The sequence below is a fragment of the Hippopotamus amphibius genome, chromosome 17 (assembly GCF_030028045.1).
Source record: "Hippopotamus amphibius kiboko isolate mHipAmp2 chromosome 17, mHipAmp2.hap2, whole genome shotgun sequence".
In the NCBI taxonomy this organism is placed as follows: domain Eukaryota; kingdom Metazoa; phylum Chordata; class Mammalia; order Artiodactyla; family Hippopotamidae; genus Hippopotamus; species Hippopotamus amphibius.
Window position 1 is genome coordinate 24,094,866 of NC_080202.1, and position 23,612 is coordinate 24,118,477.

Below are 23,612 nucleotides of genomic sequence, written 5' to 3' on the forward strand. Positions count from 1 at the left end.
CAAAATGCTTGAGATCAAATAGTAAGTTCCTTAAGTTCCCCAATGACTCAGTTTTATTGGAGACAGTATAAGTAGTATACTATGGATAGCAGTAGTATATATAATAACCAAATATTTACTGTGTATGTCAACAAGAAATTTAAGTCACAATTTTGAACATTAGATTATTTTTTCAATTTAGTCAGACTCAACAATGCTGGCCTTAAATAGCTCTGTACAAGAGTAGCCTTTTACAAGTTTTATAAGTAGCTTCTGAAGAAATAAATGGTGTGATAAATATGAGCTGGAGCTATAAATGCAACTCTTCACTTTACTACAGCCTCATATGAAAGACGGTGGAATTTGTCCCAATTCATATAGATATGTATTATGATTTCAGCAATAAATGCCTTCCTAAAAGCTATCAATATAGGCAGAATACACTTTTATTTTCTTGTATGTAAGCTTTACTACAAAAGTTCCAGCCTGGAAATAAGATTAAGAACAAATAATCAGCTAAACTTACTAATTAAAAATATTAAGCAAACTTTGCCTCAGAAAAATAAACAAGTTTGAGGCTAGCAAACATTCAAGAAGAACAGTTTTATCTTTAGCCAAGGTACAGAACCTAAAAAATGTAAACATTTATAGCAAATCAAATCTGGAAGACAGAGACTGTGCATTAGAGACATTTATTGCTCCACATCATCGCAGTGTAAACACTTTTACGAGGGTATCACAGTATAAATTCCAATGGTTAGAGTTCTAAACTCAGAATAAGATCTTGTATATGATCTTATATGAAATAACTTAGCTAGATAAAAGGAATATAGCTGGTTTTATTTCATCTGGCATACTTTCAAGATTTCTGAAACACCAAGTTAACCAAATATAGTATATATATTTTTTTAAATGGGGAAAAATGGGTTTCTGCCAAGAGTTAAGAAGCCAGGCTCCCTTTTAGACTTAAATACACACACACACATACACACACACACACACACACACACGAAATGGTTTTCAATTGTTACTTACTCTCCCTGTTACACTACACTAGGAGTTGACCACGATAGTCTACCAAGAAACAAGAATCAAGACATAGTAACAGAAATAGAACTATCTCACATATGCTTTAAGGCTGCTTTGAATAAGACATTTCTTGGCAGAGAAACCTATATTAAACTTTGTGCCATAAATTGTCAGTGTTGAAATAAATAGCCTAAAAATTTCAAATACAAAAAAAAGAACAAAATATATTCCCCTCAAATCAAGCATCTCTTGCTCTCAACATATTCAACCTCAACTGGTTATAATAATTTAGCTACTAGTCTAGAATAGTTTATTGGTAACTCCGTAATATTCGAGCACTCTGAATAAAGGCTTTAGATAATAATGCAAAAACATCTGTCAGTATGGAGCATTAGATCTTAGTGATTTTTTTAAAATTATGAAAATAATTTGTCAAGATAAGAGCCCAGGAAAAAAAGCAGAAATTAATATTTTTCTATTAAAAGAAAAAAAAGACAGTTAATACTTTAAGACATGCAAGAAACAACTTAATGTACGCTTGTTCTGTAAAGCGCTGTTTAGAATTTTTTTTAAGAAAAATAGGCTTTGTTGCAATTTGACTATCCATAATAAAAGATTATCAGAAAAACCTGAAAATGCTTGAATTATCATCTCTAAAAAATACTATACATATATAAATAGTTTTTTAATTTTTTTTTTGAGGGAAGAAGATATAATGGAAAAAGCACATGGCTTAGAGTCAAAGCTTTGGCATTTATTAGTTAAGGGGTCCCCAACCGATGCACAGCAGGAGGTGAGCAGCGGGCAAGCAAGCAAAGCTTCATCTGTATTTACTGCCGCTCGCCACCGCCTGAGCTCTGCCTCCTGTCAGATCAGCAGTGGCACTAGATTCTCACAGGAGTGTGAACCCTATGGTGAACTGCGCATGCGAGGGATCTAGGTCGCTCGCTCCTTATGAGAACCTAATGCCTGATGATCTGAGGTGGAGCTGAGGCGGTATGCTAGTGCTGGGAAGCAGCTGCAAATACAGATTATCATTAGCAGAGAGGTTTGACTACACAAGAGACCATAATAAATCTATTGTTTGCAGATTCATCAAAACCCTATCAGTGAGTGGCAAGTGGCAATTAAGCTTCATGTGGTGGCAGGCTTTATTTATAGTGGCAAGTGAGTTGATGCTTCAATTGTACAGCTGCATCTGGAGACAGGCTTTAGGTCAGAATCCGACACTTATTTTAGTCCGCCTGTGGCCTCCTATTATTGTATTTACCACTTTGTCCGTGCCTCTTTTCTGCACTGTGCACTTGTCTCAGTCACAATTTTGGTAAGCCGACAGCTAACCCTAGCCAAAATGAGTAAAAAACAAAGGTCGCTGTAGAGCTTCTTTGAATAGGGGGGAAGCCCCAAAGATAAGACAGCAGAAGACTCTAAGACTGCCAACAAAAAGAAAGCTGCATTTAAAAGAAAATACCAAGATTCCTACTTAAATTATGGGTTCATTGCAACAGGTGATTCACATTCTCCAAGCCCCCTTTGTATAATATGTGACGACCGGCTACCCAACAAAGCCATGAAGCCTTCAAAACTGCTTCGTCCCACGGAGACGAAGCACCCTGAATTAAAAGACAAGCCTTTGGAGTTTTTCAAAAGAAAAAAACGTGAACATGAAAAACAGAAGCAATTACTGAAGGCCACCACTTCATCAAATATGTCCACATTGAGAGCATCATTCTTAGCGGCTAACCACATTGCTAAAGCTAAGAAGCCCTTTACTATTGGTGAAGAGTTGATCCTGCCTGCTGCTAAGGACACTTGTCGTGAACTTTTAGGAGGCTACAGCTCAAAAGGTGGTATGTGTTCCTCTTTCGGCTAGCACCATAACTAGATGAACTGATGAAACAGCAGAGGATATTGAGGCACAACTGTTAGCATTAATGAGTCACCGTGGTATGCAATCCAGGTTGACGAGTCTACCAATGTTGACAACAAGGCAACAATGCTTGTTTTTGTGCGATATGTTTTTCAGGAGGATGTGCATAAGGATATGTTATGTGCACTTTTGTTGCCAACCAACACCACAGCTGCAGAACCACTCAAGTCTTGGAATGATTACATATCAGGAAAACTGAATCGGTCATTTCACGTCAGTATATGCACAAAAAGAGCAGCTGCCATGACTGGATGACTTTCTGGTTTCACTACTCGGGTCAAAGAGGTCGCTTCTGAATGTGAGTCTACGCACTGTGTCACCCATAGAGAAATGCTGGCTAGCCAAAAAATGTCACCTGAGCTTAACAATGTTTTCCAGGATGTGATTAAAATTATCAACCACATTAAAGTACACGCCCTTAACTCAAAAGTCTGTTCATGCAGCTCTGTGAAGAGGTGGACGCAGAGCACACACGTCTTCTCTTCTACACAGAAGTGAGATGGCTTTCTAAAGGTGGATCCCTGGCCAGAGTTTCTGAGTTATGAGAGTCACTCCAGAGATTTCTTTTAGAAAAAGTCACCACTGGCAGCATATTTCAGTGACACAGAATGGACTGCAAAACTTGCTTACTTGTGTGACAATCTGTCACTTCAGGGAAGGACGACAACTGTGTTAAAGCCGGCAGATAAAGTGGCTGCATTCAAAGCCAAACTGGAATTATGGGGGCAATGAGTGGACACTGGGATTTTTGACATGTTTCAAACATTAGCAGAGATTTTGAAAGAGACTGAGCCAGGGCCTTCTTTCTCCCAACTGGTGCACGATCACCTATCTCAGCTTTCAAAAGAGTTTGAGCGTTACTTCCCAACCACAAAAGACCCCCAAATTGGGAAGGAATGGATCCGAGACCCATTTGTGAATAAGCCAGGTGAATCGACTTTGTCCGTACTAGAAAGGGATCAACTGCTTGAGATTGCAAATGACTGTGGCCTTAAAAGTATGTTTGAGACAACTTCAAATCTCCATACGTTCTGGATTAAAGTGAAGGTGGAATATCCAGAGCTTGCCACAAAAGCACTGAAAAGCCTGCTTCCACTTCCAACATCCTATTTTTGTGAAGCAAGGTTTTCTGCAGTGACAACAACCAAAACAAGATTACGGAGTAGATTGGATGTAAGCAACATACTTTGGGTGTCACTGTCTTCCATCACTCCCAGATGGGACCACCTAGTTGCAGGAAAACAAGCTTAGGGCTCCAACTGATTCGGCGTTATGGTGAGTTATATAATTATTTCATTATATATTATAGTGTAATATAACAGAAATAAAGTGCACAATAAATGTAATGTGCTTGAATCATCCAGAAACCACCCCCTGCTCCCTCACCCCCAGTCCATGGAAAAATTGTCTTCCACAAAACTGGTTCCTGGTGCCAGAAAGGTTGGGGACCGCTGTATTAGTTGTTTGACCTTGGGTAAGCCACAGTACCCCATTTAGCTTCCTTTCTCAGTTTCCTCCTCTGTAAACGGAAGAAAACAATTCCTGTACACCTTACCTCATCGAGCTGGTTCGAGAAAGAAATGACAATGAACACGAAACAGTAAAGCATCATATATTAGAGATAAGTGGGCTGGAGAGTCAGTACTTATCCCATATTTATAAAAACCAATATAGGTTTGGGTGGGCTTTACATACTGTTGTAATATATTGTTGCGTGTAAATGAAAAAAGTCACAGGACTGACAGACAACACAGTCCATCTATCTTAGGCTGTTCATCTCAAATCAGAGTTTTGACACTTAGATCAACTCTCTCTCAAGGCGCTTAACCTATACTACTTAACATATGGACACCTTATTTTAGGTGACTAAAAAGTTTCTTCAGCTTACAAAGTGGCTACGTTTTCATCAAATATCAATGAAAATACATACATTGGCAGGACACATAGAGAACAGTGTTCAGTTTTGAAACATACCTTTTCCTAAATGACTTCTGCAACTGATCTTAAATTTTCTGAGAAATTATAACTAACATTAGCACACTGTAATATCCTTCGAAATATTTTTTGATCACTTTGCAACCAATGAGCTGTATTTGAAGAGAACTACATAAAACACGTTGGTGGTGTAATCTACAGGATGAGGGCATGATTGTCCTCTATTAGTCTAAATATTATTTCTTACATACATCTTACAATCTAGAGCTTCCCTTCTTCCCTAAAGTCACATATGAGAGCCAAATACTATGAATAAAGCCCTTCTAGCAATAATAACTAACAAAATGAAATATTGTCTTACATAAGAAAGCAATGTGAGACAGACTGTAAACAGAACCCTAGGCTCTTAAAGGAATGTGCCAATATTTAGAGGTTTTGTTAAGGGGAATGAGTAGTACTGTATTCAGCAAGTGACAGAGACCTGCACCTACTCCTGGAAGATAAGGAGGTCTCTCATGCAAGAGGCTTGTGGATGTGAGAAGATGCAAAACTAAGTACTGAGGCCCTGGGAGGACTGCACAAAAGTTTAGTGGCAATGGCAGGCATAGAAAGTAGAAGCTAATCCCACTGAGAGGAGGCTCAGACTCAGATTTCACGTGATCAAACACCTTTAAAAATGAACATGAGCAAGAGAAAATGTATATGCAAGATAAAAGATTACATGAGTACTGGAAAACACTGAAAACATACTTAAAACATTAAAACTCTATTACTGCCACAGCCCAACAAATGAATTTTTATACTTTTGCCAGCTAGATTTTTATATTATATCCAAATTTATCTTTCAAACATAAGTAAATGTTTGATTTTTAAAAAACATTTATTGTTTTCTACCTTTGCAATACTATTGTTAGGAATGTTTGATTCCGAGCTTCTCAAATGTGAATGTTTGAGTGTGGGAATAAAGCATGTGGCTTTATTAGCACTTTAAAATCTCATACTTTATCTTAGAAAGTAATGAAGACTTCTGGTTTCAGGAAGGCAAAAATTTTTTTCTTCTTCTTTCTTCACGTCTTAAAAACCGACCCCAAATTAAAAGATAAATAAGAAAGAGAAATAGTATCTATCTTCAATTAAACTAAGGCATCTGTAATCTTAAACCCAAATACGTGACTGTTGAAAGCAGATGGACAAATTGTAAATGACTAAGCAGAAAGTTCAAACCGAGGCACCCACAGAGCTACTGATGGGAAATAAGCCAGTTAGGCCAGCAGCAGTACAGAAAGGCTGAGGAAATGGATGCACAGGGAAACTGTTGGAGGATGTGTACTACAAAGATAAAATAAGAAACAAGAAACAGGAGGAAGATCTGAGACCCAGGAAACTTGGGACCCAACACAGAAGACGAGCAAATCAAATTCCTAGGATGACAGCAAAGGGAAATCTCAGGATACTGCCAGTTAAGTGAGCTTAAAGAGCAACTTAAGACTTCATTGAAGGAGGAGACTGGAGAGCTCCAAAAGGAATGTCTTCAGGGGGAGAAAAAGAACTGACAGGTTCTAATTATCTGACAGGTCTTATAGGAAAATTGTATTAGAGGTGTTGCACAAATTTATTGAAGATTTCTTCACAGATCAAGAAAAATAAAAAAGTTAAAGGAAGGAAGGAAATCATGTGACTACAGTGAACAATATTTTCATAGTCATGATAATGTGAATATTGACTATGGATTTAATAAAAAAATGTGATAGAATAATATTGGGAGGATGTAAGAAGGCAAAGGTGGAGTAAGTGAGCTAAAATCCTATCTCACGTAGGAAGTAAATAGTTAATGTCTAAAATTGATTAAGTAAACATAAAATATGGAGGTAAATACCAGATGAAACAGATAAAAGAAGTGAAAGTTACTGCTTCTCAAAAGCAGAGGCTGGGAAAGGGACAGAAACCAAGAGACTGTTAATATAAGAAACCATCTACAGTTTTTAGTATAAATCAGGCTCCTAGCAAAAGTTTTACTGGATTTTTTCAACTTAATAAAAAATAACAAAAAATTAACGCAGACTGTTCATTTTAATTCATGACATACATTTGTACTGGGTTGGCCAAAAAGTTCATTTGGGTTTTTCCGTAAGAAAAACTATATACAACAATATAAACTATATAAAACAATGGTGTTCAACTGAGAGTGATTTTGCCTACCAGAAGATAATTGCAGTTTCTGAAAACATTTTTGGTTGTCACAACTGTTGAGGGAGAAAGGTATGTTAGTGGCATCTATAGGCAAGTCCAGAGATGCAGCTAAACATCCTACAATGCACAGGGCATCACTCACAACAAAGAATTATCCTGTCCAAAATGTCATTAGTGCCAAGCTTGAGAAACCCTGCCATTAAGTAATTTTAAAGAACAAATCTGGTAATTTTGATGCGATAGGAAATTACACTATGACTTATTATGCAGCTTACTATACTCCTTGGCATACTGGGATTATTTGTCCCAGAGGTAGAAAGCATAAATTGAACTCATTCCCAAGGTATCAAACCTTAATCTCAGTGAAAAACAGGAAAGACTGATGTTGTAAACACTGAACAGTAATGTCTACTACAGTTTATGTTATTTTTGACCTTAAGGCTTTATAATTGGGCTAAAAAAAGTGACACACTCACCTGAAGCCCATCTACATATCTGCACCCTATAAGCTTTAAGAGAATCTGACTAAGTAAATTGATTAAAATCTACCACAAATAAAATTCTGCTCTGAAGAAAAAAATTAAAATTATTTTCAAAGAAGTTAAAAAACTATTTCACTGTTTCCCTTGAGGTAGTGCTACTGATTATGCTATGCCAACAGAAAAAGTGAAGTGTCAATCAACCTTACAAGTCCCCAGGGTGATAAATTTACTTTTAAAACCTTCAACTTACTATGAGAGCAAAAGTAAAAATAGGTTAAAAATTTCCTGTTCTCACCAAAAAATGAGATAAACACAGGAAAATAACTTCTGAATTTTTCAAAGAAACAAAAGTTTTATTTGTTTTATTAATTATCCAAAGGTTTAACTCATAGCTATATTCAGGCATGGCTTTTTTTCTAAGGAAATATAATGATATAAGTATTGGAAGGAAAAGGCAATCAATCAGACTTGCTGAAAATTTTGTGATTTTAAATGTTTCCTCCCCAAACCCAAAATATTCCTTTAAGAAATATGGGAAATCTTAAAAAATTTAAAAATACCTCAGCAATTCATCCATTTATTTTGTATCTTTATGTTTGTTTGTTTTTCAGGAGGGATGGGAACAAAAAATTTGGTTATCTCATTTTTCTCTCTCCAAGGCAAATTATAAGTTGTCAGTGGTAGATGGCATACTTAGAATCTGCTTTAATAGTACTTTTAGCCAAACTATCTTTTAAAAAAAAAAAAAAAGCTGGAAAAAAAAGTTTTCTGAGGAGGAAAAAAAGGTTTAAGTAATGAGGATAAACTTATTCCAGACATTCAGGGGTGACAAGGTTTTTCTTCCATATCTGTGATTTGGCCTAAATGTTTCCAACAATTCCAACAGCAAGTTGCTGGACTCCTAACTGTTAGAGTTTAGTATTACAGCCCTTTAAGTTTATACACACAGCCATTTCCCCTGGGTAACCACATATTATTATCAGGGCTAGATCCAGGTGGGTTTCTGTATCAGATGCTACACTACAACCAGAACTCCACTACATTCTGACCTCAGGCTCTATTCCTGGATCTGGTTTCCCATAGCTCAGAATAAAATCTTGAATCCTTAGAATGGCACACAGGGCCCTAAATGATTTGGCTCCTTAATGAGTCTCCCTGCCTCTATTCACATGCCATTCTTCCCAGCTCACTCTCTATACCTCAGCTTCTTTCAATCCTGGGAATAGCTATCATCTTTCACACCTTAGGGCCTTAGCATATGCTGTTGTATCTGCTGAGAAAACTCTCATCCATTCTGCTCACCTACATAACTCCTAGCCTTCTTTCCTGTGTCAGCTTAAATATCACTTCCTCAGGAAGTCTTTCTTTACCCCCAAAGACTAGGTCACAATCCTGTTATACATTCTCATAGTTCCTGTGACTTTTTTCTTACAGCCTTCATCACAACTGTAATTAACTGTTTCTTTATTACTTTAATTCCAACATTCCTCACCAGACTGTAAACTCCATGAGACGAGCAGCTATAATCTGTGAGTGTATCACCATGTCACCAGTCTATAAAGTTCTTGGTACTCTAGCCAGATATTCAAAAAATGGTTGTTTCACTATTCTGTATAGTCTTAATAATTTGAATAGTTTTGTAATCCAGCCTTTGATGAGGCCATTCCACTTGATCAAATGTTTGTATGTTTGTATCTCAATGTAGACAAGATTCAAATCTCATTTCTCTGCTTCCTCCACCTATTTTAGGCAAATCAGTCAAAGTAAATGGATATCTGGATGGGAGGCGAAAGGTGTTGCTCAACTTCACTTTCCCTAAGCATCAGAACACCCAGATCCTATCCAACCAAAACATCCTGTTACACGTTCAAGTCCTTTACTAAATTATAGACATCATTAGAAACAGCATCCTGTTCATTTTTGCACTTACTGTACTTAGTACAAATTAGGCTCTTAGTGAAAGTTCGTTAATGAATGAATAAATGAATGCTAAAACACTCAAGATCATTAACACAATGATAAAAGTGATTCAAAAGGAATACATGAATCTACTCAAAATTATTAGAAAAGGTTTTTGTTTCTGAAATTAAGTTTGTCTTGATACACTATAATCCCCTGCATTCCTGCCTTCATTCATCTACTCAGGAATACTCATACTCCTGCCAAAGTAACAAGAATAATGAAGGAAGAACATCAATCTACTTAAAAAGAAATGTCAGATCCAAGAATTCTAATATTGCCATCATCTAATAATATTTTGACACTTGAAAGCACTGGTATAATGTGCACTCAATTTTATTAATGCTGTTATCCTCTGGGGCAAGCAAGGGATAACAGCCCTTTTCTGAGGTTTATAAAACGCCAAGAATGCATGGAAGCTTATAAATTTATGTGTTTGTTATAAAGTCAATAACTAATTTAACAAAATTAAAATAGATGCCAGTATTTTTCAATCATTAATGTAGTTTTTCAGAATTGATTAAAAAATAATATACTTAAATAGTTCAGTACCTTCAGAGCTAAAAGAAGTTTCCTAAATGAAAAAAGGAATTTATAATGATTATCATATGCCAATACTAAGACAACTAATCAGATCACTATCTGAATTTTACATAGTTTTCAAATGAAATCTGTTTTGGTGACTCAACATACTATATTACTAAAGCAAAATAATACAGAAACATAAAATTTACTATCGTAGTTATTTTAATCATTGTAAGAGCTCTTTTGATATTGAATATTACCATCAAATTTTATTAAACCTATTATAGAAATCTAAGATACCAACTTGAATATTTTTAAAGCATAAAAATTTTTAGGCACATGCTATGGTTTTATGCATTTTTCTTGAGAGGAAAAGGCACAATATCTATGAAGGGAGAATATTTTTATATACTACTAAACTGTGCTAAGGAACACAAATAAAATGGAATTTAAAATCTAAATATTGTACCTTACAACGTCTCACAAATATGCCCATGCCACCAATTTGAGATGTGGATGCCTGAATTATAAAGTTGAGGGTTGTTGTAAGTTTTTAGATCATACTAATTGGCCAAAGGATTTGCTTTGGATATCCAGTAAAAGGGCAGTGTTGTTATACTGTGACTTAATTGCATTAAAAGAAAACAACTTTTCTTTTAGTTATATTTTCCCACCAACATCTAATCATATAAAGGCCTTGGTTCACTCTCCTGCCCCTCAAATACTTTGCTTTAGTGCACAGAAAGTTTTCTTTTTAGCTATTACACGATTAAGTATGTCCTTACAGAATGATCAGAAGCATCTGGGAAAGGCGGAAGTGAAAAAAATCCTCACTGGGAAAGTTAGCTTAATGCTTGCCCTTCAGAGTGGCCCATTATCAACATTTCACAGTGGGTTTCTTTATTTTCAGGTCCCTGAGGTATGTGCAATAAATTATGACTTGAACTAAACAAGTCACACTTGGCTCCAAAATGAAATTTTCCTACCTCTACTTTCTAGTCCCCAAGGTGGGAAGAGGAAATCCTGGTCACAGCCAAAGAAGTCATATTTTTGGCTCTAACATACATTTTCCTGCTTCTCTAAAAGCCAAACTCTGCAACTGAGACTACAAGAGTTTTAAGTTAGTACTTTAAACTATATTTTAATTTTTACTTCCATAATCTGTCTCAAATTTAAGAAAAAATTTTAGTATCACAAAATTAATGCCACTGCCCTCTTTGTCCTACTCAGATCACTTTTCTAACTCAGACACTGACCTTAACTCTTTAAAATATGAATTCAAATGAAAAAACAGAGAAAATAAAACAGAAATAGACTGTTTTGTTTCCATAAGATAGACTATTTCAAAAAAAAAAAAAAAGATAGACTATTTCAGGTTATCATTTATAAATAATTTCTACTTATTCTGCATGATAGTCTCAGTATTAATGTAAAACTGTAAAGTTCTACTTTATGGTCCGGTAATTTGAAGCATTGTTTTAGGTTTGGAAGAGCCATTTATGGAAATCATTTAGTTCATCAACTCATTTTACAGAAAACAAGAATATGGCACACCCTGAGGTGACTCCCATAGAGTCATGTCTTGTATAATCCTCTCACCTTGAGTGTGAGCAAATCCCAAGGGTGATGGGGTAGTCATTCCCTTGATTAGATCATCTTATAAGGCAAAGGTGTGAGGACATTATTCCTGTGATTATGTTGTTGTATGATTCCATCTTAGGAGACTGGAGCTAGACAGCATCTTTTTTTTTTTTTTTTTTTTACACATTTCCCCCCCCCCCTTTTTTTGAGGTGTACAATTTGATATTTTTTTCTTTTTAGTTATCTATTTTATACATATTAGTACATCTACGTCAATCCCAATCTCCTAATTCATCCCACTCCCCACCCCCCCGCTTTCCCCTCGTGGTGTCCACACATTTGTTCTCTACATCTGTGTCTCTATTTCTGCCGTGCGCTAGTCAGTATCTTGTCGGCTTTGAAAAAATAACCTGCCATGCTGTGAGAGGGCTTGTGAGGAGGCCACATAACAAGAAACTCTGAGTAACCTATAGGACATGAGAGCAGCCCCTGGCTAGATCAGTCCTACAACTATAAGGCACTGAATTCTGACAACATCCTAAATGTGCTTGGAAGAAGACCCCAAGATCCAGATGAGAAAGCAGTCCAGCCAACACAATGACTGTTATTTTGTGGAACTGTGACCAGAGGACCCAGCTAAGCCACGCCCAGACTCCTGACCCATGGAAACTGAGACATAAGAAATGTGTGCTGTTTTAAGCCACTGTGTTTGTGGTAATTTGTAACACAGCAATAGAACACTAATATAAAGAGTGACAGCCTGTATAATCAATATATTCACTCCATCATTATGTTCTACTATGGATTAAATAAGGTGTAAAATGCTACTGGAATTGAGTATTCCCTTCATAACTCCTTGAAAGATCTACGAGTGTAACAACACACTGTGCTGCCTTATTGTAAGTTACATGAATGTTTACTACTGTCCTACTCATTATCACCTAATCATGATCACTATTCATGTCACACCTTAATTAAAGAGTCTAGAAATTGCTCTTATTAATAACAATGTCAAGGAAAACAACAAAACCAAATACTATTTTGATAACATATTAAATGTATTTAACTTTTAGTTTTATTTAATTAATTTTACTTTAATATTTACTATATATTTAATGGGTATAATATATTTAAATATATAAGTACATTTTAAGACAGACTAAATATAAATATATTAAATAAACATATTTAATCATTTATTGAACACTCACTATATTTCAAGGCAATATTTAATTGTAGAGACAAAGATATTTAAGAAAGTTTCCTAATCCTTGAGGTAATCTAACATTATAAAACATGTTTATAAACACTAAAATATCATACAATGAAGGCAGTGTAAGTATGTGCTTTAAGAAGTAATAAAAAACACTGGTAAAAATAACTAAGTAGGTAAATATAAAAGCCAATATTACTGTACTTTTGGTTTGTAACTCTTTTTTTCCCATGTGATTTAAGAGGTAAATGCATAAAACAGTAATTGTAAATTATGTTAATGGCATACAATGTATAAAGATGTTATCTATGACAATAACAACATAAAAAGGGAGAGACAGAGATTAAGATGTTACTTCTAATCCCCAAGGTAATACTAAGTAAATAACTGAAAAATATACACAAAAGGAAAGAAGGGAATCAAAATAGTACACAACGAAAAAAACAGATAAACACAGAAAAGGGCAACAATGAAGAAACTGAGGAACAAAAAGCTTATAAGATATGCAGAAAACAAATAGTTAAATGGTAAAACCAAGCCCTTCCTTATCAGTTATTACTTTAAATGTAAATGGATTAAACTCTCCAACAGAAAGGCAGACACTGGCAGAATGAACACATGGTCCAACTGTATGATGTCTACAGGAGACTCATTTTAGATATAAGCAAGTTAGACTTGTCTTACAACATATACAAAACCTTCTCAAAATGTATCAAATATTTAAATTTAAGAGCTAAAACTAAGAAACTCTTTGAAAAAAAAACCAAACAAACATGGGGGCAAATCTGCATGATCATGGATTTGGCAATAGTTTCCTAAATATGACACCAAAAATACACAGAGCAACAACAAAAAATAAAGTGGCCTTTATTAAAATTTCAAACTTCTGTATTTCTTTTATATACTATAGAAGTGTACAAACTATTATTTTCAATAACTTGTTTGATCACTTATGAATTTTAAGAAATCCATAATGATGCTATGAGTTATTTCAGATACTCATATTTCAGGTACTGACTGTTATATTCTGGCCATTTCCAAATGATAAAAGTCCTTAATTATTATAAAAATTATATATCTATACCCTGAAAGCTTATAAACATCAGTCTTTTGAATGAATGCTTGCTTTATAAATATCCTTTAGTTATTTTTAAAAAAAGGTCAGGACTCCTTTTTGAAGTCCTTATTCTATGTACTTTTGCCATGTGTGGTGGAAAATACCCACCCCCTCCCACTGCTGTTGACTTTGGGCTTGGGCATGTGACATGCTTTGGGCAATATGTTAGTAGATATGACATAAGCAGGCATTTGAAAAGTGCTTACATAGTCAAGCCTGCCCTCTTGTACATCTGCCACTGCAATAACATGGTTTGGCTGGTCTATTGGTCCACAAAGAATGAGATACATATACAGCAGAGCTGATCCAGCTGAGCTCAACCTATGTTAGTCAAACCATAGCAGGGTGACTGAACGCAGCTGAAACCATTGCCCACCCCACTGTCACAGGTGTTGACCCATAGTAAATGACTGGTATTTTAAGCCACTGAGTTTTAGAACTGTTTGTTAGACGGGAAGAAGTGATCTAATCATATGGCAACAAGAAATACACTTCCCTTACAAGTCTTTCCAGTAAAGACTTTTCCTCTTTATCTGTCCCTAGATACTGCAGCTTAGATTACTCTTGAGTCCACCCTATTTGCCCCTTTTAGGAACCACTAGGGAAACTCCTTTAGAATCACCCACCTCTCCCCGCTATGCAGACCTAATTGAAGCTCCTGTTATTTTGCTGTTTTATACAACTAGAACCATTGGAATTCAGATAAGCACAACTATGAAAAGCAGGACCATTACTGAGGAATGTCAGAGTAGGTCACTGGTATCTTTTTTTTTTTTTTTAAATGATAGTCTGAGCTGTTGCCTGGGAAGAACTTATCTTGAGGAAAGAAAGCATTAAGAAAGCCAAGAGTGGTGCAATAACAACATTCAGAATCACGGTTGTTGGGAATGAGGGTAGAGAAAATTGAAGGTAAATGTAATTTTTTTTCTTCACAAGTAACATTTTATTTAATTTTAAGGATTTTTCAAAGAATAACATACTAAACACCTGTATTCTCCCCATATTTTCTTTAAGCTTGTTTTTTAGTAAAACAATTATTACAGGAAAAACTAAACTCCCTTTTGATAACTACCCCCAATATCATTCCTTTCTCTTCTCAGACATAATCACTATATGAGTTTGATATGAAGTCTTTCAGGGCTTGTTACTTTGCGAGTGTAATATTTAGTACAACCTAGTTACTAGCCATAAAGCTATCTCCTTTTCTGGTTCTCAAGGACTCATATATAGGTCCAAGAATGAAAGAAGATATGAGCAAAAGTTGAAAGAGCTAGTTTTGGGGGAAAAAAATTTATATTTAAGACATGGGAAGAATATGTGGTAGAAAGTATGGGAAAGAGATTCTCTCCACTTTAAAGCATAGTTAGTACAGTAATATAGGGCCAAGGTAAAGTGATAAGACATCAAAAAAAGACAGTACCACTGCCAGCAGCAGTGCAATCAGCAACACTCAGCTTCAGTGGAATGAGCACTAATGCTGTTGAGGGTGAACACAACAATTTTCTTGAGTGGATGTCTACCGTTCATCAGTAGCAGTAGTCAGAGGCAGCATTATCCACTTTGTAACAGGAGCCCTGGGAATGGTCACCAGCACTCTCAATTGTAGCACTGGTGGCTGGAGAAAGGCAGTGGAAGCCACCAAAGTTACTGTAGGCTGAAAGGATTAAATACCCCCTGAGGACTTTCAGAAATTTTGAAAGAGGTCCAGAGGTTAGGGAAGAGTAGGAGCTAACTAGAGAAATATTATTACCATTAATATTATATAATTCACAGTGTCTAGTAAAATATTATCAATAAAGAAGATAACTGCCCAGGGAAAGAATTCTTGCTTTAGTATGAGATCCTAACAAGTTGTATCCTGGGAGGGATATGGGTTATACTCAGTGGAGTCAGCTCAGTGGCCAGAAAACCTCAAGTCTTGGTCTCAGGTTGCTAGCACCTTCAAATTCCTGTAGGAAGTAAAAGAAAATCCTCCCTGATAAAGATAACATCACTTTAGGCTTCAAATTATTAATACAAATAATTTTTCAAATATGTTTAGCAAATAATTAGTGATAATGAAGTGAAACTCCTGTTTCTGGCCAAGGCAGAATATCTGGTTTAGGAATATCCCTCCCACTGTAAGTAATTGTAAAACTGGACAGAACAGATAAAAGCAACTGCTTTCAGGGAGAAGACACCAGGGAGCATAAGACTAATCTCAGAGATAAGTGAAATCTATTAGGTGAACTCCATGACTCTCAACTCTCTTCCTGAGTATAATCTTCTGACAGTAGCACAGAGCACTGAAATACAAGCAGAGTATGGTGGTCCTGCTGAGCTGACGTGGAAGATATCAGAACTTGAAGCAGTGGGGCTTCCCTGGTGGCCCAGTGGTTAAGAATCCGCCTGCCAATGCAGGGGACATGGGTTTGATCCCTGCGCCGGGAATATACCACATTCCCATCGAGCAACTAAGCCCATTCACCACAACTACTGAGCCTGCGCACTAGAGCCTGCGAGCCACAACTACTGAGCCCACCGGCTGCAACTACTGAAGCCTGCATGCCTAGAGCCTGTGCTCTGCAATAAGAGAAGCCACCACAATGAGAAACCCACGTGTCACAATGAAGAGTAGCCCCCACTAGCCACAACTAGAGAAAGCCCAAGTGCAGCAACAAAGACCCAATGCAGCCAAAAATAATATAAACAAACAAACAAGTAAATAAATAAATAGAACTTGAAGCAGCAAAAATCACTGAAATCTGCAGGGCAAGGAATGGCATTGGAGAGAAGGGAGATAACTAGAGAAAGGGCCCCAGAATTCCCTGGGGGTTCCCTGTCAGTCTGTGGCTAAGAGTTTCATAAACACAAATTGCTGGGCTCTACCTCCAGAGCTTCTGATTCACTAGGTCTGGATGGAGCCTGGAAATATATAGTTCTATTAAGTTCCCAGGTGATACTGATGTTCCCGACACAGGACCGCATTTTGAAAATCACTCTTATTGAGCAAAAGACAGTGTAAGTTAAACATAAAATAAACCCATATCTCCTAAACCTTTCTCACTCATTTTGAGTCACTAGAGCATTAAAATAAAACGTATGATGACTTAAGAAAAATATATAATTAACTTTACACAAAATTAACAACTTCTGTGATAAATAAAACTTCTTAAGGCTTTGATGGCCTACCTGTAGATCTTTCACATTTGGAAAAGGAATTCCTATTGTTATGACAGCACGGGCATTATCATCTGAGAAATCCAGACCCTCACTCACTTTACCACGACAAACTGCCACCAGAAGGGCTCCATCTTAAGCAACAGAAAATCAACATTTTTAAAAGCACACTCAAAACTCCCAGAAATTTCTTAGTTTTGTCATTTTGAAAAGATGTGATTACTAAGTAATTATAATACCACTTTTAAAAGAATCAAAATTTTAAAATATTATAAGATAAAGTTTTTAAAGTTCAATATCTTCAAATAAAGAAGGGAAACAAAATTACATTCAGGTGCAACATGGTAGAATCAGTCTGCAAACTTTGTATCTCCCAGTTAAACAATACAGAAAAACCATGTCAGAGTAGTAACTTGCATGTGAACTGAGCAACTGTGAATTAACTGTTTTATCTTTAAAATACTGAAATTGAAATCACTACCTTCATCACTAGAATGTAAAGTTATCAGAATAATTTAAATAACTCTAATATATACTATATATCAAATTGAATCAATATTATATTTAAAAGTATTTAAAACACACACACAGAACACTCTTGTGTATAATCTTACCATACAAGGATATTGACAATTATGTTATAGTATCTTTATGATGTTGCACTGTTCATAAGTTACTACTATTAGCTCTTCCTGTCAAACTTTTTATGGGCATTCTCTAACTTTGAAATTTAGCCTTCACTTATGTTTTGAAAACTCAAGTTTACCTCATATAATAAAACATAAGCACAAAGTATATTTTTTGCATAAAAATGTAGGGCTTGTTTGGCTAGTAAGGAAGATATTAATGCACACGCTACTTATCTCCTTTAACAAAACATTTTAGGTAGTGTAAGGAAGTCTGTGGCATGATACCTGAACGCATGCTGTTTCATAAAACTGAACTGGCATCTTCAAGTGAAAATATTCATAGGAGAACAACGCCAAATAAAAGAATTTCTTTAACCTATTTTCTTTTTCACTAAGGATTATAAAATATAATTTTTTCCAAGTGTGACTCGTTTAAAAAAGATAACACAAATAAAATCCTAACAGCACCAACTTTTGACTTTATGGTAAAAAAATTTTTTTCACTGACCGCCAAATGATTTCCAGTTACCTTTTTCTCCTTTGTACTTGATCGCATCATAGTACATCTGCAGTAATTCATCAAAATCAATTTTTTCTCCTCCCTGTGGTTCTACAATGACTGTCTTCACCAACTCCAGTTTATTCCATAAACCAGTGGAGAGCCAACGTTCTTTTAACTTTTCTAATAACTGAAAAGGGGAAAGAAAAAAAATGTTTTTTTTTGTGTGTCCAACTAAACAAACTTACATCTATTTGTTGAAAGACAATGTGACTACAATGTGACTATGGCAAGAGTATTAACCTTTCTGTGCTTTACTCCATAAATGAGGAAAATAATTATATATCATAGAGTTGTTACTGGGTAAATTCATTAACCGATTTAGAAAGCTTTGAATGATGCCTGACACAAAGTAAGAGCTCCACAAATGTCAGCTGCTGTGACCATTACTACTACCACTAACATTACTGCTGCCACTACTACTACTTTTATCATTGCTATCTTAGGGATTTCAAAAGCAGGAAAAAATTACTTCTGTCAGAGTTCATAAATTTTAAGTTATCTCTAAATCTAAGGTGAAGTTCTTAATATCTTAACTAAACATTCTTTAAATGGAGATTCTTTAAGATCATTTTACCTAAGCCACAGGCAGCTATGCTCTTTGAAAATGTGATCATCATTAATAAACTAAATTGAGTAAATATATAAACAGAGACTTAGGTAGCCAACAAGTAGAAAATATAAAGGCACAAATGGAACACATACAAAAATAACCATGTGCTAGATTACAAAAGGACTTTCAACAAATTTCAAAGAATTTTTATCAGAGTAACCACATATTCTAACAACAATGCAATTTTAGATTAAAAGTCAATAATACAAAGTTAGTGGGGAAAAAAAACATATAAGCCCAACATAAAAATTATATTCTTAAAGATCATATGTGTTATGTCAATTACATCTCAATAAAGCTGGGGAGAAAAAAAGAAAATAAATAACAACAAAAAAAGAACATATGGTTTACAATTTATTTTATTTTCTGACTGTGCCGCGCAGCATATTTGATCTTAGTTCCCCCACTAGCGATTGAACCCATGCCCCCTGCAATGGAAGCTCGGAGTCCTAACTACTGGACCTCCATGGAATTCCCAAGATGGTTTAGAGAGGAAAATACAATAGAATTCAAGACATCTTAAATATGAATGATAAAATAAAGCACCCACAATTCAAAACGTGGGATGCAATAAAGGCAATACTTAGAAATATGCTTATAACTTGAAATGTATTTCTTTAAAAAATTTAAAACTAATGTAATTAAGCATCCTTTTTAAGAAGCTAGAAAATTAAACAGAAAATGCAAAGAAAGCAGAAGTTAATAAACATTAAGAGTTGAAACAAAGATAAAAGTCAGTAGTAGAGATTATTATGACTTAAATTGAACTGTTTTATCTATTTGTTTTACGCAGAGTTCTATGTAATATGGGCCAATTATTATAATATAGGCAAGCACCAAGAAATTACTCCAGGATCTCTAGAGAACAAAAACTAATTTTTATAAGATGGTTTATTTCCTCAGAATTTTACCTTATCTATCTTCAGAAATAATCTTAAGAAGATTATAAAACAAAATTTTTAAAAAATCACAGCTATAGTCTAAATGTTTGTAGTCCTCCAAAATAATATGTTGAAATCCTAATCCCCCAAAATGAAGGCATTAGCAAGTGGAGCCTTTAAAGGTGATTAGGTCATGAGGGTGGAACTTCCACAAATGGGATGAATGCTCTAATAAAAGAGATCCCACAGAGCTCCCTTGCCCCTTCCACCACATGAGGACACAGCAAGAAGGCACTGGCTTCTGACAGGAAGAGGCCCTCACTCAACCATGCTGGCACCCTAATTTTGGACTTCCAGCCTCCAGAGCAATGAGAAATAAGTTTCCATTGTTTACAAGCTACCAAGTCTGTGGTATTTTGTTACAGCAGCCAGAACACAGTAAGAAAATCAGTAACTGGTAAAACAGTTCACTGCATACTTATACATTGATCAAGGTGTTTTGATCAACAAAAATAAAAATTTCCCATAACACCATGTTAACAGGTAAAAAAAAACCACATAGGGATATTATTAATTTAAAAATCTTCTTTACTTTGAGTGCCTCGATGGTGGCTAGTAGAATTTACTTTTTGAATATGCACTTTCTGAATCAAAGTTTCTCACCATGCAAATTCTTAGTCTGTTCTGGCTGCTGTTATTCAGCTAGAAGAGTGTAAAAATATCCCAAGGATATAAAACCAGATGAAATGTGTCATGAATTTGCATAATTGTTGGTTCTTAGTAGAATTAAATTCAATGGTGGTATTCTGTTTTCTGGAAACAGATACTATTTCGTCTCTGATTCCTTGAGTCTGAGATAATAGCAATTTCAATGTTTTGAACATTCAAGATCTGGAGAAACACCTAACATTTTACTTAAGGAAGCCCATTAAGTTGATGATTCCAAAATATATTCCATTTTAACAGATTAACATCTATTTAAGGGAAATCTGAGAAATAAAAAAGAAATTGCTTCAATGTACAAAATTCCCCCCAAAGAAATCCAGCAGGGATATTTTCCCCCATTATACAGAACAGAATTCAGAATATCAAAGAGTTATACATGATTTAGAAAACATCTTAGAAAATTTTAAAGCAGGTATGGTATATGCAATATTTCAAAACTTGTTACCAAAAAAAAAAAGACATTCTATCCACTGATTTTGAATTCTAAGAACCTCAGAAATTTATGGACAATGAAAATGGCCACAGGCTTGTAAATAAATCATAAATATCACAATTAAAAAGTATGATATGCACTATCAATCACTTCAGAAAACTTTTATAGCAAATACAAATTAAATTGTCACATGTTACTAGGTCTTTAAAAAAACTATTTGCAAAATAAAGCTGTTAAGCTTCTTGACATATCTAAAGGAACTTTTAGCTTTAAAGCTCTTTGATTCTATTAAATTTTTAAAACTGAATTGTCACGGTATAATACTGACATATAAGATTATAATTTGGACAATAGAAGAGAACAAAACGGAGGAAGGTGGGACACACAAAAACAAACTACTTTTTTCTAGGTTTGCATTAGATCTGAAAAACTTCGTTGCTAATGCAAATTTTATAACTCAGGCAAAAGTTTTTCCCTACATAGTCATTCAAATTTGCTTTAATTACAAAGGAAGAATTATTTAAACTATCCAAACGTAGCTAAGAAGCTATTAAACTAATTTTTTTCAAGAAAAAATTCATGCAACCCAATACCTATTAGTCTTTCCAAAGGTATATTAGAACCAGTTCCAGAGGTATATTTTGGGCAACTCTAGCAAAGCTGAGGCAGCAAGAGACAAAATATTGATCATGACTAAGAGAACTCTTGTTCAGAAATCTGCTCTTCAGTTATATCTATTTTAAATGTGTTGGTGAGAATATGGAGAAATTAGAACTCCCATGTACTGTGGTAGGAATATAAAATGGTGAGGGTGCTTTGGAAAGAAGTCTGGCAGTTCTTCAAAAGGTTAAACATAGAGCTACCATATGACCTAGCAATTACACTCATAATCAAATATCCAAGAGAAACGAAAACATATGTCCACACAAAAACTTATACATGAATGTTCACAGCAGCCTTATTCATAACATCCAAAAAGTAGAAAAATCCAAATATTTTTCAATTGATTAACAGATAAGTAAAACATGGTATATTCATACAATGTAATGTTATTTGGACATAAAAATGAATGAAGTACCAATGCATGCTATAATATGGATGAATCCTGAAAACAACATACTAAGTAAAAGAAGTCAGACACAAAAGACTACGTATTGTATAATTCCATTTACATGAAAGCTCCAGAATAGGCAAATGCATAGGGACAAAAGTAAATTAAAGGTTGCCTAAGGCTGGGGAAGGGAGAAAGTTTGGAGGAAGATGGGATTAAATGAATGTGGGGCTTCTTTTAAGAGTGATGAAAATGTTCTGAAATTAGTGAACTTGGTAAATCTAATAAAAACCATTGAATTTATACACTTTATATGAGTGAATTGTATGGTATGCAAATTATAGCACAGTAAAGATATTTTATTAAAACAATGATAAACAGGATACAGAACTTCCAAGCCACTAAAAGGGGTGGGGGTGGGGGGGGAAACACAAGTCAAGAATAAGAAACAAGAGGGGGAAGACGTAAAAGAAAGCACAAAATAAGATGGTAGAAAGTAAGTTCAAATATGCCACAGAATCAAAGCAAATACAAGAGAGAGAATCAAGATGGCAGAGTAGGAGGACGTGCGCTCACTCCCTCTTGCAAGAGCACCAGAATTACAACTAACTGCTGAATAACCATCGACAGAAAGACGCTGGAACTCACCAAAAAAAACCACCCCACATCCAGAGACAAAGGAGAAGCCGCAATGAGACTGTAGGAGGGGCACAATCATGTTAAAATCAAATCCCATAAATGCTGGGTGGGTGACTCATAAGCTGGAGAACAGTTATACTGCAGAAGTCCTGAGGGTTCGGAGCCCCATGTGAGACTTCCTAACCTGGCGGTCCAGCAACAGGAGGAGGAATCCCCAGAGAATCAGACTTTCAAAGCCAGTGGGATTTGATTGCAGGAGCTCCACAGGACTGGGGGAAATGGAGACTCCACTCTTGGAGGGCACACAAAAAAGTGTGCTCACCAGGACCCAGGAGGAAGGAGCAGTGACCCCATAGGAGACTGAACCAGACCTACCTGCTGGTGTTGGAGGGTTGCCTGCAGAGGTGGGGGGCAGCTGTGGCTCACTGAGGAGACAGGGGCACTGGCAGCAGGGGTTCTGAGAAGTGCTCACTGGCATGGGCACTTCCAGAGTCCACCATTAGCTCCACCAAAGAGCTTGTAAGCTTCAGTGCTGGGTTGCCTCAGGCCAAATGACCACCAGGGTGGGAACACAGCCCTACCCATTGGCAGACAAGCAGATTAAAGTTTTACTGAGCTCCACCCACCCAGCCCAACCCACCATCAGTCCCTCCCAACAGGAAGCACGCATGAGCCGCCTAGATAGCTTCCTCCACAAGAAGGCAGACATCAGAATCAAGCAGTATCAGCAGGATTTCATCTTGTGGAACTGAAAATCACAGCCACAGAAAGACAGAGAAAAAGAAAAGGCAAAAGATGAAGGGACAAGATAAAACACCAGAAAAACAACTAAATGAAGAGGAGATAGGCACTCTTCCGGAAAAAGAAATCAGAATAATGATGGTGAAGATGATCCAGGACTTTGAAAAAAGATTGGATGCAAAGATCGAAAAGTTGCAAGAAAAGTTTACCAAAGACCTAGAAGAATTAAAGAACAAACAGA

General features: G+C 35.8%; 1 protein-coding gene across 6 annotated transcripts in view; it reads right to left on the reverse strand.

The window, feature by feature from the left end:
- Positions 1–23,612, reverse strand: part of BRIP1 (BRCA1 interacting helicase 1) — a 189,185-nt gene that overhangs the window by 37,329 nt on the left and 128,244 nt on the right. For all 6 annotated transcript variants that reach the window (XM_057715256.1, XM_057715253.1, XM_057715254.1 and 3 more), the window contains 2 exons: positions 18,258–18,417; positions 17,112–17,233 (listed from right to left, as the gene is read on the reverse strand). In XM_057715256.1, the coding sequence (XP_057571239.1) occupies positions 17,112–17,233; positions 18,258–18,417 (282 nt within the window). The remainder of the gene's footprint in view (positions 1–17,111; positions 17,234–18,257; positions 18,418–23,612) is intronic.